Here is a 15554-nt window from a genome sequence, read left to right on the forward strand (position 1 = left end):
GTAATGTTAGAAAAGCTAGCAAAAAAAGTTTGGAGAAGACCCAACTCAAAGTCGTTTGTTTCCCTGCTCTCCCTCAGGTGAAGCCGCTGCTGTCTGTGACTGGGCAAGAGGAGAAGCTGCACACCAAGGAGGAGGAGCTGAAGAAGGTGAAGGACAGCTTTGACAAGCAGAAGCAGGAAACAGAGGAGATGGAGCGACGCTACGCTCAGATCATCGAGGAGAAGAACATCCTGGCGGAGCAGCTGCAGGCAGAGACTGAGCTCTGTGCTGAGGCTGAGGAGGTGGGTTGAGAGTCGACAGTGTGATAGTATGCCTGTTGTTTAATACCACCCACAGTCTCCTGCATAGTTTGCCATTGGTCTGCGAGCGAAGATTGGCCTGGTCAATGGAACTAAATACACTGTGCGTTTTACCTTATTGGAAGGACATGATTTACTGAAGCATCAAATTGATGCATTTTGGTTTTCTTTTCCTGTACCATTCAAATTGGTATATCATAATTTTAAAATGAGATGTCCGGAGATTCACTTTGTTGTATCATTGTTTCAATTTTTTCTGACGTTACATTTCTATTTCCGATTCTGTCTCCAGTCGAGAGCACGGCTGAACAAACGGAAGGAAGAGCTGGAGGATATTTTGCATGAACTGGAGATGAGGATAGAAGAGGAAGAAGATCTGAACAATAAGTTTATGGATGAAAAGAAGATGTTCACTCAAAACATTAAAGACCTTGAGGAACAGTAAGTTGTTATGAAATTAAGGCTTCAGAGTCAGTGGCTGGATGCAAGACTTTGAAAAGCGCCATTATGCAATTTTTGTGTTTGTCAGAATTTTGCACCCAGTCATCATCATGTAAGTTAAAGATTAGCATGGGAAATTTTGATTGAAAATGTATTTAATAAACTAAGTTTCCTTGATCTTCATCTGTGCCAATGGATTTTTTGGGGTCTTTTTTATTGTAACGATGCAGAGTGCCGTTGTATCTCATTCCATAAAGCTTTTTAGTTTGTATAAGAATAACATGTTGCATATATTGCATAATTGTTGAGACTGTGTCCTCACTTGAACAAAAGGGACAAGAAACACAATTCATGAAACTAACAAAAATTGTAATTTTGCAGATTGTTTTGGATGCTGAGCTATGATATGCTACTTGCACTTCTTTTCCTTTTTAAATGTGGCCACAATGCCATCTCTGTGTGAAACTGAAACATGACTTTACCACATTGTATCACCTCTAGGCTAGAGGAGGAAGAGCAGACACGCCAAAAACTGCAGCTGGAGAAAGTGACGGCTGAGGGCAAGATGAAGAAGCTGGAGGAAGCTGCAGCCATTTTGGAGGACTCCAACCAGAAGCTGGTCAAGGAGAAGAAGCTGATGGAAGAACGGCTGGGCGAGGCACAGCTCAACATGGCGGAGGAGGAGGAGAAGTCCAAGCAGCTGGGCAAGTTGAAGAATAAGTACGAGGCCATCATCGCTGACTTGGAGGAGAGACTGAGGAAAGAACAGCAGGTACACACTGGGGAGGCTCACTTTTGATATGTACAGTATGTTATGTTCTGACAAAAAGTCTGTAGATACATTTGGGTCAGTGCTTGCGATATAACCCACTTGTGAGCAGTTTGGTCATTTTGGTGGTTGGTAGGGATCACCGCGGCAGTGACAAGTATTATATGATGTCTTGGAAGTACATCAAGAAGGGTGGTATGGACATTTTAAGCCTCTTAACACTTTGCCATCACAAGACTCCTATAGTAAAAGCCCTTGCCGTCTAAGGCAAAAGTATTTTGGGGAAAATCCAAAGAAACTGGGAGGTAAACATCACCGATGGGCGAGATGTGGCCGCAAAGTGTTAAGGTGTCTAAAAAGGCTTTGGCAATGAAAAAGGTGACAAGCACCTGCTATAGGTGTTTGTTCTTGTGTTTCGTGGATAGGAGCTCGGAAAGAGGAATAGAGATTGTTTATAATTTCTCCTACGTTTTTTGGGTGTGATTGTGTTTGTGAGGGTGTGTTTGATTCAGTGTAAGCCGTTTTTTTTTTCTGAAGGGTTTCTTGTCTCGTTGCTTTTGCATATTTGGGTCCTTTTACTCACTCAATTCAGTCAAATGATGTGCACAACACTATCCATTTATGTTACAAATACCTCAAAGAGTTTTAACATAATTTGAATATATCTTTTTTTACTCCCAGGCCCGTCAAGAGCTTGAAAAGATTCGTAGGAGGCTAGAGACAGAGCTGACAGATCTGAGGGACCAGTTGAATGAAAAACGACAGCAAGTTGAAGACCTTCAGGCTCAGTTAGCTAAACGTGAAGAGGAAGTCCAGTCTGCTTTGCGGAAGTAAGTTGCATTGTTCCAGCTGTGACATGTTAATATTTTAAATATTTATGTGTGTATGCCCGCACTATAGATGTGAAGAAACTTTTTTGCAGTTATTTAATGTTTTATTGAACCTACATTTACATGTAAAGCATTGACAAAGGAAGTTAAATTTCTGTGAGGATGATTGAAACAATGGACAGCTTTGCTCACTTCTCAAAATCTGACTTTAATTAGATTCTCAGTTGTATTTAGCCATTTGAGACTGGGATTTTTATTTGTCCTTCTTTTGAAACTACTAGACTTTGTTCACAGCGGGCATCAGTCTTGGAACTCTGCATTGCATCTGATAGTGTGTGTATTTGACTGATGTTTTGCCCATATGTAGTATTAAAGTTTTGTGGATATTTTATGTTTGGCACCCAATCACTTTCCTCAGGGCTGATGATGAAGAAGTGTCCAAATCATCCTTCCAGAAACAGATGAGAGAAGTAACAAACCAACTCCAGGAAGTCATGGATGATTTAGAGACGGAGAAAGAGGCTCGCAATAAAGCCGAAAAACAGAAGAGAGATCTCAATGAGGTATAGTTCATTTTTTATTTTCTTTTTTTCCCCCTTTGTTTCCCCCATCCTTATTTACTTTTGTCCTCTAACTGTATTCTGTCGTCTGCTTTCGTCTCTGTGGTTTCCCCCCAACTATTCCCTGATTGCATGTTTGTTTTTTCTCTACACTAAATGAGGTAGGTAGTTGGCGGGTGCTCTGGTGTGATTTACTTCTTCTTTCATATCAAACATCTATCGCCCTTATCGCTCCTCTCCCCTCCTTTTTTTTTGGTGTTTGTTACTCTCTTGTAACACTTCTAATCATCGGCACTTTTATAACCTTATTGTGTTGCAAGGGCTGTAAAACATTTATTAAAAAACTAAACTAAAACTAAACACTAAATGAGTGGGTGGTTGGCAGATGCTTTGGTCTGGTTTGCTCCTTCTTTCCTATCAAGTATCTATTGTCCTTATCTCTCCCTCTTTTTTGTTTGTTACTCTCTTGTAGCCTCTCAAATCTTCGGCACCTACATGACCTTATTGTGTTGAAATGCCGTAAAACACTTATTAAAACAAAAACAAAACATTTTGTTTGTGTGTTACTTTCTAGTAATACCTCTAATCCTCAGTGTTTAAAATGACCTAATTATATGGCAAGTGCGGTAAAACTCTTACTAAATCGGAAAATTTTTAAAAAATGAAAATATAAAACTAAATGACAATTATTCTCCAACTCATCCATTTTGTCCATGTGTCGTTCAGGAGCTGGAGGCCCTGCGTGGTGAGCTGGAGGATTCACTGGACACAACGGCGGCCGTGCAGGAGCTGCGGAACAAGAGAGAGCATGAGGTGCAGGAGCTCAAGCGTATGGTGGAGAGCGCCCAGAAGGCCCACGAGGAGGGCGTGCAGGAGACCAAGCAGAAGTACAACCAGCAGGTGGAGCAAGTCAGCGAGGAGCTGGAGAATGTCAAGAAGGTGAGGAGAACTGCTGATTTTTATGGAGAAATCTGGAATTTAGAGAAATCCAGAAATGTGGAGTTCTTAAATTGTCCAGATTTTGCAATGTGATCCTTTTTATACATTTATTTGCATCTTTGTACATGTCATATTGCACTTATGTAAAACTAGTTTTGATACAAAATATATTAGATAATGTGATCCGTAAATTTTTTTTGTTCCCATGTTGGCTTTTCCTTCTTGTATTTAGCTTTGTTCTCTGAATTGTTCCTAGCCTTATGTTTGTCAATATTTTTTCAATTAGTGAACTTCATTGTTAAAGCTCTTAATTTAAAGACAAGTATGAGAATTTTTCCTCCTGCAAATTCAGAAAGAACAAAAGAGAGGAAAAGTAATGGTTAGAAGTTCACGGGAACATACCAAAACATGCCCACATAGGGATGCACATTTACAGTATTGAAAGGTGAGCCCATTCTTGAATGTGATTTTTAAAACTCAACTCATTTTGTCTTTTGTAACGTGCCATACAGACCAAAGCAAGTTTGGAGAAGGCCAAGGCGACGTTGGAAGCTGAGACCACAGACCTCGCTAACGACCTCAAAAGTGTTCAGATGGCCAAGCAGGAGTCTGAGCGTAAGCGCAAACAGGCAGAGAGTCAGGTGGCGGAAATGAGTCTCAAGCTGGCAGAGCTGGAGCGCACCGCCGGAGACTCAGGGGAAAAGTCCAAAAAATTGCAGGTAATAATGATGTCGAAATAATAATAATAATAATGATAATAATAAATAGCATTTCTATAGCACAAGTTCCCGCTCTTCAGCAAGTTTTATTATAACCCTAGTAGGCTGGATATATTCTGAAACAATGTCAACTTTGTGGGAAACATACAGTGTAGGTGTAGCGATGAAAATTGTGTGCTGCTTTATTTTTTCCATTGTGGTGAAATGGCAGTAAAATTTCATGAATTTAAAAGTTCTTAAGTGAGTTTCTGTGCCTGCTTGGATGCTTTATCTCACTCTGCCCGCGTTGGCAGTGGCCGGCTGGATCAAAGCAGCTTGCGTCTTGTGTGATCTAAATTGTGTGGATTTGAGCAGGGATGTAAAACACTTACTATGTGGGTGGTTGGCGGGTGCGCTGGTGTGGTTTGCTCCTTCTTTCTTATCAAACAACTATCGTCCATATATCTCCTCTTTTTTTGTGTTTGTTACTCTCTTGTAACACCTCTAAATCTTCGGCACTTATATGACCTTATTGTTTTGCAAGCACTGGAAAAGTTTTGCTTAAACTATACTAAACCACTGACTGGGTGGTTGGCGGGTGCTGTGGTGTGGTCTGCTCCTTCTTTCATATCAAACATCTATTGTCCTTATCTCCCCTTCTTCTTTTTTATGTTTGTTACTCTCTGGTAACACCTCTAATCCTATGGCACTCATATGACCTTATATAGTTTCAAGCGCCATAAAACCTACAAAAACTAAAAAAACACTTAGTGTAACAATAACCAGTGGCTTTGTTTGTGATGTCCAGGTGGAGGTGGAGCAGGTGGCCTCCCAGCTGGAGGCGGCAGAGACCAAGGCTCTACAAGGTCAACAGAAGGCCTCGTCTTTGGAGGCTCAGCTGGCAGATGTACAGGTACGCTCTTGGGTGGACAGCTCTCTTTTCCTTTGTATAGAACCATACAAAGTGGGTGGTTGAGGAGGGGTGCTCTGGTGTGGTTTTCTCCTTTTTTCCTATCAAACGTCTATCATCCTCATCTCTCATTCTTTTCTATGTCTGTTACTTGCTTGTAACACGTTTAATCTTTTGCACTTGTATGACCTAATTCTGCTGCAAGCGCCGTAAAACTCTTACTTAAACAACAAACAAATATATGTTTACTTTGCTCAAAGCAATCTTGCAGTAATGTGTGTATGTCTCTTTACTCAAAACAATCTTGCAGTAAGGTGTGTATGTCTTTTTATACAAAAGAAGCTTGCAGTAATGTGTGTATGTTTTCTCTGTACTCAAAACTATCTCGCAGTAACGTGTGTATGTTTTCTCTGTACTCAAAACTATCTCGCAGTAATGTGTGTATGTTTTCTCTGTACTCAAAACCATCTCGCAGTAACGTGTGTATGTTTTCTCTGTACTCAAAACTATCTCGCAGTAATGTGTGTATGTTTTCTCTGTACTCAAAACCATCTTGCAGTAACGTGTGTATGTGTTTTTCCCAAAAGAAGCTTGCAGTAACATGTGTATGTTTTTTGTCCAGGATACTCTACAAGAAGAGACCCGCCAGAAACTGGCACTGCAGTCCAAGCTCCGTGCCGCTCAGGATGACAAAGAGAGGTTGGAGGAAAGGGTAGAGGAGGAGGAAGAAAACAAGCGACAGTATGAGAAACAGATGCAAGAAATCAGCCAGAAGGTATGTTTATGTTTACCTTAGAAGTAGAAGTATTCACATGCTGTTTATCCTAAAACTATAAGTGTCAATGTATGAACAGAGACACAGAGATTTGCTTATCATTGATGAAGTGTCTTTCTGTGAAGTTGCTATCTCTTGGTTTCAATAATAAGTTTATATATTTCAACAAGAAGTAGATATAGATACCAGTATTAACTTCAGAATGACGAGAACGAACTGTGGACTTTCACTAGTCTAAGTTACATTTTTATAAAAATATGTTGCTTTCTCTGGGTTTCTACAGCTTCACTTATAACAGTTTTATGATAGCTTGCTGTGCCTACTGTCAACAAACCGTTTCTCGACAGACACACAATTACATGATAGTTTTTTAGAAGTGAAAACTTTGGAGATATAAAGTAATGTGTATAGGGAAATACCAGCTGATTTCTTCATGATGTGATAAATGAATGCTTATTTCTAAATGAACAGGTCTTGTATTGTTGTATATAATGCTACTACTAAGAAAATAAGTCAGTTCTGATGTGTATATCCTACTTCTAAAATAATGTCTGTTTTGATGTGTGTATCCAATTTCCTAGTTAATAGTCAGTTTTGATAGGTATATCTACTTCTAAGATAAGTTATGTGTTAATGTCTGAATGCTACTTGTAAGTCAATAAGTCTGTTTTGTTGTGAATATCCGACTTCTCAGTTATTAAGTGTGTTTTGATATGCTCATGTGCAGCTGATTGAAGTGAAGAAGAAGGCTGACGAAGACATGGCCAACAACGAGGCCCTGGAGGAGTACAAGAAGAAAGTGGCACGAGAGATGGAGCAGCTACAGCAGCAACTGGAGGAGTCGCGCATACAGAGCGACAGGCTGGAGAAGTCCAAGCGCAAACTGCAGGCTGAGGTAGGAACCCACACTAATAATAATATGATCATAATAATAATCATAATATAAAATAATCATCATAATAATCATAATTTTTTTAAGATGCAGATGATTTCTATAGCTCCTGCTCCCATATAATACAGCTGTTTTGACTACTTTTTTTCTACTCACTACCTTCTTGATGTGCATTTTCTTTTCTTAAACTGAACTAAACTAAGAATGATTATATGCGTAAAGAATTGTGAAACTGAAATTATAGGTTACTTCAGTTATCTCCAAATTTTTTTCCTCTTGCAAGACGCAATTAAGTTTTTCTGTCTGTGTCTTGTTTTGGTTAATTTTACCACAACAAAAACAGTTTCGCATATTTTACAATGTTTCCGTTTGAAGGGAGGAATGACAAATTTGTTGTTGACATCTCGCTCACTATGTGTTTTTGTGCCTTTGTGTGCAGGTGGATGACATGACAGTAGAGCTGGAGTCTCAGCGGTCTAATGTCTCCAACATGGACAAGAAACAGCGCAAGTTTGACCAGATGCTGGCCGAGGAGAAATCTGTTTCTGAGAGGTAATTGAAATATAATTGAAAAGCGAGCAGCGGTTTTCTTTCTTGATAACTGACACGCGATATGGTATTCTAGTCGTATTTTTAAAACATTGTTTTAGTTGAATGTGCCCCCCACCCCCTTAACTCACTAACTACTGGCCCCTTTCACCAGTCACTAGCGCTGAGTACTGGCATTTTTGGGATATCTCAAAACACCACCACAACTCTCAGAATTACTTTATTGTAATTATTTTTTGACACAGTAAAGTTACTTTCAAATTTCTTGCAAAAAATGTAAGTTGTCTAGGTCTAATACTTTTATTCTTATGATTGTTTCAAAATTGGCATGAATTTGATTTTTTGAAAAATTTCCAGAGACATGACAGATAGAATGAAATTCACAACAACAAAAATAAAAGTTCAAAGTGTTCTGTTTTGATTTGTGTCCATGTGTGAGTGTTTGGTGAAAATATAATAGCTGGTCTATGCATTTATTCAGACCCATACACTGAATAACGTGAGACAGATGTAAGGAACGAAGTTGTGATTTCGACGCGCGAACGACAACACCAGTATTAGTGCTAGATCTAGCCTTAAAACTGCGACTCGGGCGTGTTCGGTTACATATCCAGGGTCCTAACTATCAGATACATCATATCCTGAGTCTCTAGAACTAGCAAAACAAACAAGTATCGAAAACAGCTTAATTATGTGATTCTTGTTCATGCGACCGTTACTTCAACGCGACTGTCAGATTACTATCAGCTGTATAGAAAAAACATAGTGCGAGTTCCAGTCAGGTCAACCCCAGATGAGGTGACTGTCCTTCACCTTCAATTGCTTAAAAAGTTACCACGAAACTTTCGCCAAACTGGGCACGAAAAAAACAAGTGGCAAAACTGACACTGGAATCCGTTCCTGTACATGTGACGGGAGCACAAGATACGGAACAAAATCGCAAAGTCCACCCCATCGGGGGTACGGGATCCATACCTGTGAACCGGCCGCCTTCCCCGTACCTGTGACGGGAACCGTAGTCAGTGAGTTAAAAAAACCCTCAAACTAACAAAAAGTAACAGGAAAGCGAAAAATGATTTGTGCAAGAGGGTGATTTGGGTAGAAGTGGAAGAATGTTCAGCAAAGACTGTATATTTCATGATGACTTCACTTGCAGAATGAGAGGAGACCAGTTTTACTTTTATTGTAGAAAAACAATTATTGATGATATTTCTAATGTGTTATGACAATGGTCTTTATCATTTGTCATAGTTTTGAGAAAACAAGAAAAAAAACTTCTTGTAGTCTAATAGGCACATAGCGAACAGATTTTCAGGTTCTGAGTTTTTCCTCTACATGTATGTTCTTTCTATTTAGGACTCAAGCATAGCGAAAAGACTTGTGAGTCCCACCGATTTCTGCAATGTGTGTGCTAAACAGTTGTTCCATTTCTATACCTGAAACTTTACCAGGTAATTGTTGTACCCACTTGTATACCACCCTCACCCCTCATGTCAACTTGTGTGTTGCAGACTTGGACTGGAGCGCGACACAGCTGAGAAGGAAAGCAGGGAAAAGGAGACGAAGATCCTGAATCTGCAGCGTCTGTTGGACGAGCTTCAGGAGCGGGCAGACCAGCTGGACAGAGCCAAACAGCAACAGGCCCGCGAGCTGGAGGACCTCATCTCATCCAAGGACGACGTGGGCAAAAATGTACGAAATTCTTCCTCGTCTCTTGTTTTCCCATATTGTTGGCAAGTTGTTTAATTAAATGTACTAAGCTCAAAACACAAACTTTCAGGAGAGAGGAAAAAACTTGTTTCGTTCTTATAACAATTATAAGGGTTCCTTCACCAAGATTAATGGGTTGACCAGCTAAAACTGCTAATGTATAAATGAATGACAACTGTTCCCTAGTAGAGGTCCAAGATGATGAATTGAGTTTTTAGCTTGTGCATTCCTTGGACAGATGGGTGATCGGAAAAGATCAGGGTGGCAGTTGGGTTGTTTTTTTTAGAGCATCTGTAAAGAGAAATGAGTGACCTATAGGCTCTGATGTGGTTATCTCCTTCTTTCCCATCAAACGTCTATCATCCTTGTCTCTTCCCCTTTCCCTTGTATGTTACTGTTTAGAAAAACCTCTAATCTTTGGTATACATACAACGTATTTGCGTTTCAATTGCTGTAAAAACTCATTGAAACTAAACTAAAAACTTGTATCCACCAGGTTCACGACTTGGAGAAGTCGAAGCGTTCCCTGGATGCCACGGTGGCGGAGCAACGCCAGCAGATTGAGGACCTGGAGGACGAGCTCCAGGCAGCGGAGGACGCCAAGCTGAGGCTGGAGGTGAACATGCAGGCCCTGAGGGCTCAGTTCGAGCGGGACGCCGCAGGCCGGGAGGACCAGGAAGAGGAGGCTCGCAAGTCCTTGTTGAAACAGGTATGTCATCAACCCCCTTAACACTTTTAGTGCCGTTGGTGACTTTTGGCACTAGACCCACAGTATGCACTCATTACCCTCTATGTACAAGATACTAGTAGGACTCTGATGTGGGTCATCTAATGCTGCTTTTCTTCTTTTTTTTTCTTCAGTGTTGCCATCGCAGTAATCTGTCCCTGACAGAATATTACTGTAATTTAGCTGACTCTCTCTCTCTCTCTCTCTCTCTCTCTCTCTCTCTCTCTCTCTCTCTCTCTCTCTCTCTCTCTCCCTCCCTCCCTCCCTCCCTCCCTCCCTCCCTCCCCCCTTCCCCCCCCTCTCCCTCTCTCTCTCTCTCCCTCTCTCTCTCTCTCCCTCTCACACACACATACACGCACACTGAAAGAGAGAAGGTGGTTGGAGGGTGCCACCAGCAAATCAACTTATTTTCTTTTTGTCTGTTGTTTCTTTTTGCTGTTTGTGTTGCCAGTGCTGTAAAACTCTTACTAAGAAGAACTGCTGTGTTTTTTCCCTGTACTAAATGACCATTTTGGTGTCAGTAATGTGCTTCTCATTCCTCAAAAAAGACTGGTAATCTGTCCCTGACAGAATGTGACTTACTGTACAGACTGCAAACAAGTCAACTCTACCAATCAACATCTCTCCCTCCTCCTTTTTCTCCTCCTCGTGGGTGATTGGCGGGTGCTCTGATGTAGCTTGCACCTTCTTTACTATCATACATCTGTTGTCCGTATCTCCTCCTATTCTTTGTATATTACTCTCTAATCTGTGGCACTGTTATGACCATATTGCAAGTGTCGTAAAACTTTTACAATGGGTGATTGCTCTGGTGTGGTTTGATCCTTCTCTCCTCTCTTCCTTCTTTTTTATGTTTGTTATTGCTGCTCTCTTGTAACACTTCTACTCTTCAACACTTTAATGACTTAATTGTGTTGCAAATGCCTTAAAACACTCACTGAAAAACAAAACTCTTACTAAACCTAAACTATCAATCATAACCTGTTCTTTTTTTCCCTCTCTCTCCTCCTGCAGTTGCGCGAGATGGAAGCAGAGCTTGAGGATGAGCGCAAGCAAAAGGCTATCGCGGTCAATGCTCGCAACAAACTGCAGGGAGACTTGTCTGGTCTTGAACAGCAGGTGGAGATGGCCAATAAGGTCAAAGATGATGCCGTCAAGCAGTACAAGAGGCTGGCTGCGCAGCTCAAAGACTTCCAGAGAGAACTTGATGACTCTAGAATCTCAAGAGAGGAGATGGCTGGAGCCATGAAAGACAATGAGAAGAAGGTATGTGGCAAATGGGTTTAGTTTTTGGTTGGGATGTGGGTTGTTATTTTGGTTGATGACTAGAGAATCTCAAAAGAGGAGATAGGTGGAGCCATGAAAGACAATGAGAAGAAGGTACATGGCAAATGTGTTTAGTTCTTAGTTGGGAGGTAGGGTGTTCTTTTGGTTGATGACTAGAGAATCTCAAGATCTCAAGTTATTAATTGAAAAGTCTCAAGTTCCCTTGTCATGGGTCCCACGTGGACTCTTTTGCTTTGATTTTTTTCAATGCTTCAGAAGCTGATATGAACACTTGTGGATTGACGCTGATGAAATGGGGTTTTTTGAGTTTGTTGTTGGTGGGAGGTAGGCTGTCCATTTGGTTGTAATGTTATAGAATTCTGGACTAGCATACAGGGTTCACTCAAACTGACTGTCTGAGGTAACATTGGGGTAAAACAGCGTAAGATAAGTCTGACACTTCTGTGCTGCTAGGGAATCACTGGTAGGTAATGTATTTGAATGAAAAGTACCATAGAGATAAGAGAAGATGCTTCCTTTGAAAGGACCTATTCTGTGGATAATATTACATTGCTTTTGTGTTATACATCTGTGCGAGTCAGTTCTCAACTCTTATTGTTTACTCTGAGAGTCCCTGTGCATGGGCACCTCTGGATACTATATTATAATGCTTTTCAATGTGTGTAGTGTGAAATCTCATGTGGTGTATAATCTATGCCCGTACACAGGTGAAGAACCTGGAGGCTGAACTGCTCAGACTGCAAGAAGAGCTGGCCTCAGCCGAGCGTGCTAAGAGGAACGCAGAGTCTGAGAGAGATGAAATGGCGGACGAGATTGGCAGCAGCAGCAGCAGCAAGTGAGTGTTGGTCTTTATTGGGGGAATAAAGAATATGAGACCATACTTATTGAACATGTCTCTTCTCTGGAGCATATCAAGGAAATAAAAATCTGAAAGGAGGAATGTAGATAAGAGCGATCTGTTTCCTCATACTGCTTTAGTCATCACCGGTATCAATGGACAACTGACAGCTGAAAAAGAATGTGCAAAATTAATGTCTAATGAAGCTTGACCAGAATGGAGTTGATAGTTACATGTTTACAAAGCAGGATGATAGCAGTAGAGGTAGACATTTTTTTAAATGTCAAGAGAAAAAATGCTTTCATGAAAGGGACCAAAGTAAAACTGTTGAGGCTACATTGTGCTAATGATTGTTTAAAAGATATTTCAAAAGATACACTTCCCAGGATGGGGGTTTTGGTTTTTGTAGTTTTGTTTTAGGGAAGAGAAAAATAAGAAATAAGGGTTCTATTTTAACAGAAAGAAAAGTAAAAGGATGTTGAATAATCTTACATTTTGGGGTCTCATGAATCATTGTGCTGATACTCGGTTAACTCAGTGAAGTTACAGGAAAATGTTATGTCTGGTGAACTCAAGCCATGAACTGTTATTTTCAGTGTTTAGTTGACATCAATTGGCAGACATTTTCATTTGCAGGTGAACTTTAACAGCTGAAATATTCAACCATTTCAGTTCCAATATAAATGAAAAGGTCTGTCAATTCATATTCTAAATTGATGGTTGGTGGGTGTCACTGGTATGTCCAATCTTCTTTTCTTTCATTCTCCTTTTCTTGCTTTTTTCTTTGCACTGGATGGCAGTCGTGTTAATGCACTTCTTTAAAAAAAAAACCCAACAATCTAACATATACCATTCCTTTCAGTGTAAATTCAATACCATGTCATCATCTGTCATTTTCAGGCAAGCCTTGCTTGATGAGAAACGTCGCCTGGAAGCCAGAATTTCTGAGCTGGAAGATGAATTGGAGGATGAACATACAAACACAGAGCTTATGAATGACAAAGCCCGCAAGGCACAACTGCAGGTGGGTACATAAAGTGAAAGGTTCTGTCATATCGACTTGCTCATTACTTTTGACTAGTCAGTTATGTGTGCATTTCTACCATCTTATGACAGAAAAACATATACTCCAAAAATGAAATTTTACGTAAGAGGCAAAAAAAGCCTAACTTTTTGTGTTTGTTTCAACTTAACTAAAATTTGGTCCATGTGATAATTTTATGTCAATATCCATTGGCTGATATAACTTTTGTCTGGTTGGGTGAGGTATACAGTAAATAGTTATAGAGTAACTGATTAAAATTTCTTTTGTCATTACAATACTGATATGTAATGAGGTCACAACGCATATTTTCAAAAGCCGAAAACTTCCTTAATACATTACACCCTAAGGGCCTGGACGGGAAGTCCATTATCAGATCCTAAGCAAGGGGAAAGAACCCACCTCCCGTGAATACTAGCCTTTAAAAAACACATTTTAAAAATACTAAACAAATTCCAAAAATCCTGAAAAAATAAAAGTTAAAAAGAAAACTGAATGTAGTTTCAGAAAAATATAACTTTATGTATGCGCAAACTGTTGGAAATGTTTTAACTTTAATTCAAACGGCGTGTCCGACCCGTCACTCTCACTCTCAGCCTCGCGGTCGGGCCCTAGATCTAAATTCTAGATTTTCTCCGTCTGATCAATTTGAATCGCCCCAAACTCTTCCTACAACGTTTTCATCAAAATCTGAGCCATCTGATTTGTCACATGTTCGTTTTTGCTCAAATCCATCGTTATTTCCGTTTTCGAACTCGATTGTGTCGCTTTTCAACAAGTCGAGACACTTTCAAAGTGTCGGTAACGCGATCGCACTTCGATCAGCTCTAATACTAAAACTACTAGCCCGAAAAATTTCTTTTCGGTATCAAACGAAAGAATAAACTTTTTGCTATACTATGCAAATCAAAATCCCGGCCCCAGAGTCTCGTCAAGGCGAGACTTTCGTTTCTAAAGACGCTGGGCCGGCGCGGGCGAGTCAGGGTGGAGCGCGTAAGGGAATTCCCGGGCGAGTTAGGGTGTAATGTGTTAATTTATAAAACCAAGATAGAAAGACGAACCATGATTCTCCCCTGTATAAAAACGCTACTTGACCTAATTAAGCATACACGTTTTTTGTCAGAAGACGCCAGATCTAAAGGGTTTCTTTGATTATACAACGGAGTAATGTTTTTTATTGGAAATTAAATTTTCTGCGTGAAGTAAAAGAAGTGCTATACCTGCATAGTGTCAACAAACCTCGGACTTGGTTCAACTGTTCTACTTTGGGCCTTTTGCACAAATGTCTATACAATTTTCTCTTGGGTGTTTTTATTTTCCAGGCAGAGCAGATGGCCGCAGAGCTGGCCTCTGAACGCTCCGTGTCTCAGAAGTTGGAGAACCAGCGGCTGGCCCTGGAGCGCCAGAACAAAGAGATGAAGGAGAAGCTGTCGGAGCTGGAGGGCCAGAGCCGGGCACGCACAAAGGCCACAATTGCTGCACTGGAGGGAAAGATTGCCAACCTGGAGGAACAGCTGGACCAAGAAGCCAAGTATGTGGCCAGTTTGGGGCCATCTGTCAATTTTCTGAGATTTGGGAACAATAATGTTTGCTGTTTGGTACTCTGTTCTGCAAGGTTGCAAACTCTTCTAAGCCAGAATTGCCCTCATTGGCCATAATGAAGCCATAAATCAACTTAATCCATATTTCTTCATTTCACTTTAAGTGTGATTCTCCTCTGCATCGTCACGCATTTTCAGACAAACTTATCATAATTAATATTATTATTATTATTAGATTATTAATTATTTTTATTTTTATTATTACTCTATTCTAATGCAACATTTCATCGAACATGTTTCTTACACGGCTTGTCTGTTCCCTGTTGTACAAGAATTGGTTTTGCACACATCTTTCTCGATGTGCAATGTAGATGTATAGTGTTTTTTGCTCCATTATGATTAACAGTGAATAGGTTGTCCTCATCGGCTTTAAAGAGGGGTATTTGAATTGGGGAAAATACCAAATGTTTCTTTTTTTACTCGTTTATACCAGTGTTCAACCACTATTATTTTTCACCTTGTGTTCTAACAGAGAAAGATCCTCATTGGCTCGGGCAAACAGGAAGATGGAGAAGAGGAGCAAAGAGCTTGCGTTGCAGGTAGAAGACGAGAGGCGGAGCGCTGATCAGTACAAAGACCAGGTAGGTGGTTCAGAAGGACGTGGCCTCAAATGTCATCCAACTGACATTTATGTATAGTTATGTTTTGTTGTAAAACAGTATTGCTGTCTCGGATGTAATCAGTTTC

The 15554-nt window shown here is 40.4% G+C and overlaps 1 protein-coding gene across 11 annotated transcripts in view; it reads left to right on the forward strand.

The window, feature by feature from the left end:
- LOC100533391 (myosin heavy chain, non-muscle) overlaps nt 1-15554 on the forward strand; it is a 98113-nt gene that overhangs the window by 74484 nt on the left and 8075 nt on the right. For all 11 annotated transcript variants that reach the window (XM_013081404.2, XM_013081412.2, XM_005096454.3 and 8 more), the window contains 18 exons: nt 78-281; nt 592-740; nt 1242-1512; nt 2191-2339; nt 2758-2902; nt 3626-3838; nt 4351-4557; nt 5345-5449; nt 6069-6221; nt 6949-7116; nt 7553-7665; nt 9174-9354; nt 9869-10081; nt 11114-11365; nt 12094-12221; nt 13125-13248; nt 14589-14797; nt 15340-15448. In XM_013081404.2, coding sequence (XP_012936858.1) covers nt 78-281; nt 592-740; nt 1242-1512; nt 2191-2339; nt 2758-2902; nt 3626-3838; nt 4351-4557; nt 5345-5449; nt 6069-6221; nt 6949-7116; nt 7553-7665; nt 9174-9354; nt 9869-10081; nt 11114-11365; nt 12094-12221; nt 13125-13248; nt 14589-14797; nt 15340-15448 — 3093 coding nt within the window. The remainder of the gene's footprint in view (nt 1-77; nt 282-591; nt 741-1241; nt 1513-2190; nt 2340-2757; nt 2903-3625; nt 3839-4350; nt 4558-5344; nt 5450-6068; nt 6222-6948; nt 7117-7552; nt 7666-9173; nt 9355-9868; nt 10082-11113; nt 11366-12093; nt 12222-13124; nt 13249-14588; nt 14798-15339; nt 15449-15554) is intronic.

Source organism: Aplysia californica, unplaced genomic scaffold (genome assembly GCF_000002075.1).
Source record: "Aplysia californica isolate F4 #8 unplaced genomic scaffold, AplCal3.0 scaffold00129, whole genome shotgun sequence".
Taxonomy (NCBI): Eukaryota; Metazoa; Mollusca; class Gastropoda; order Aplysiida; family Aplysiidae; genus Aplysia; species Aplysia californica.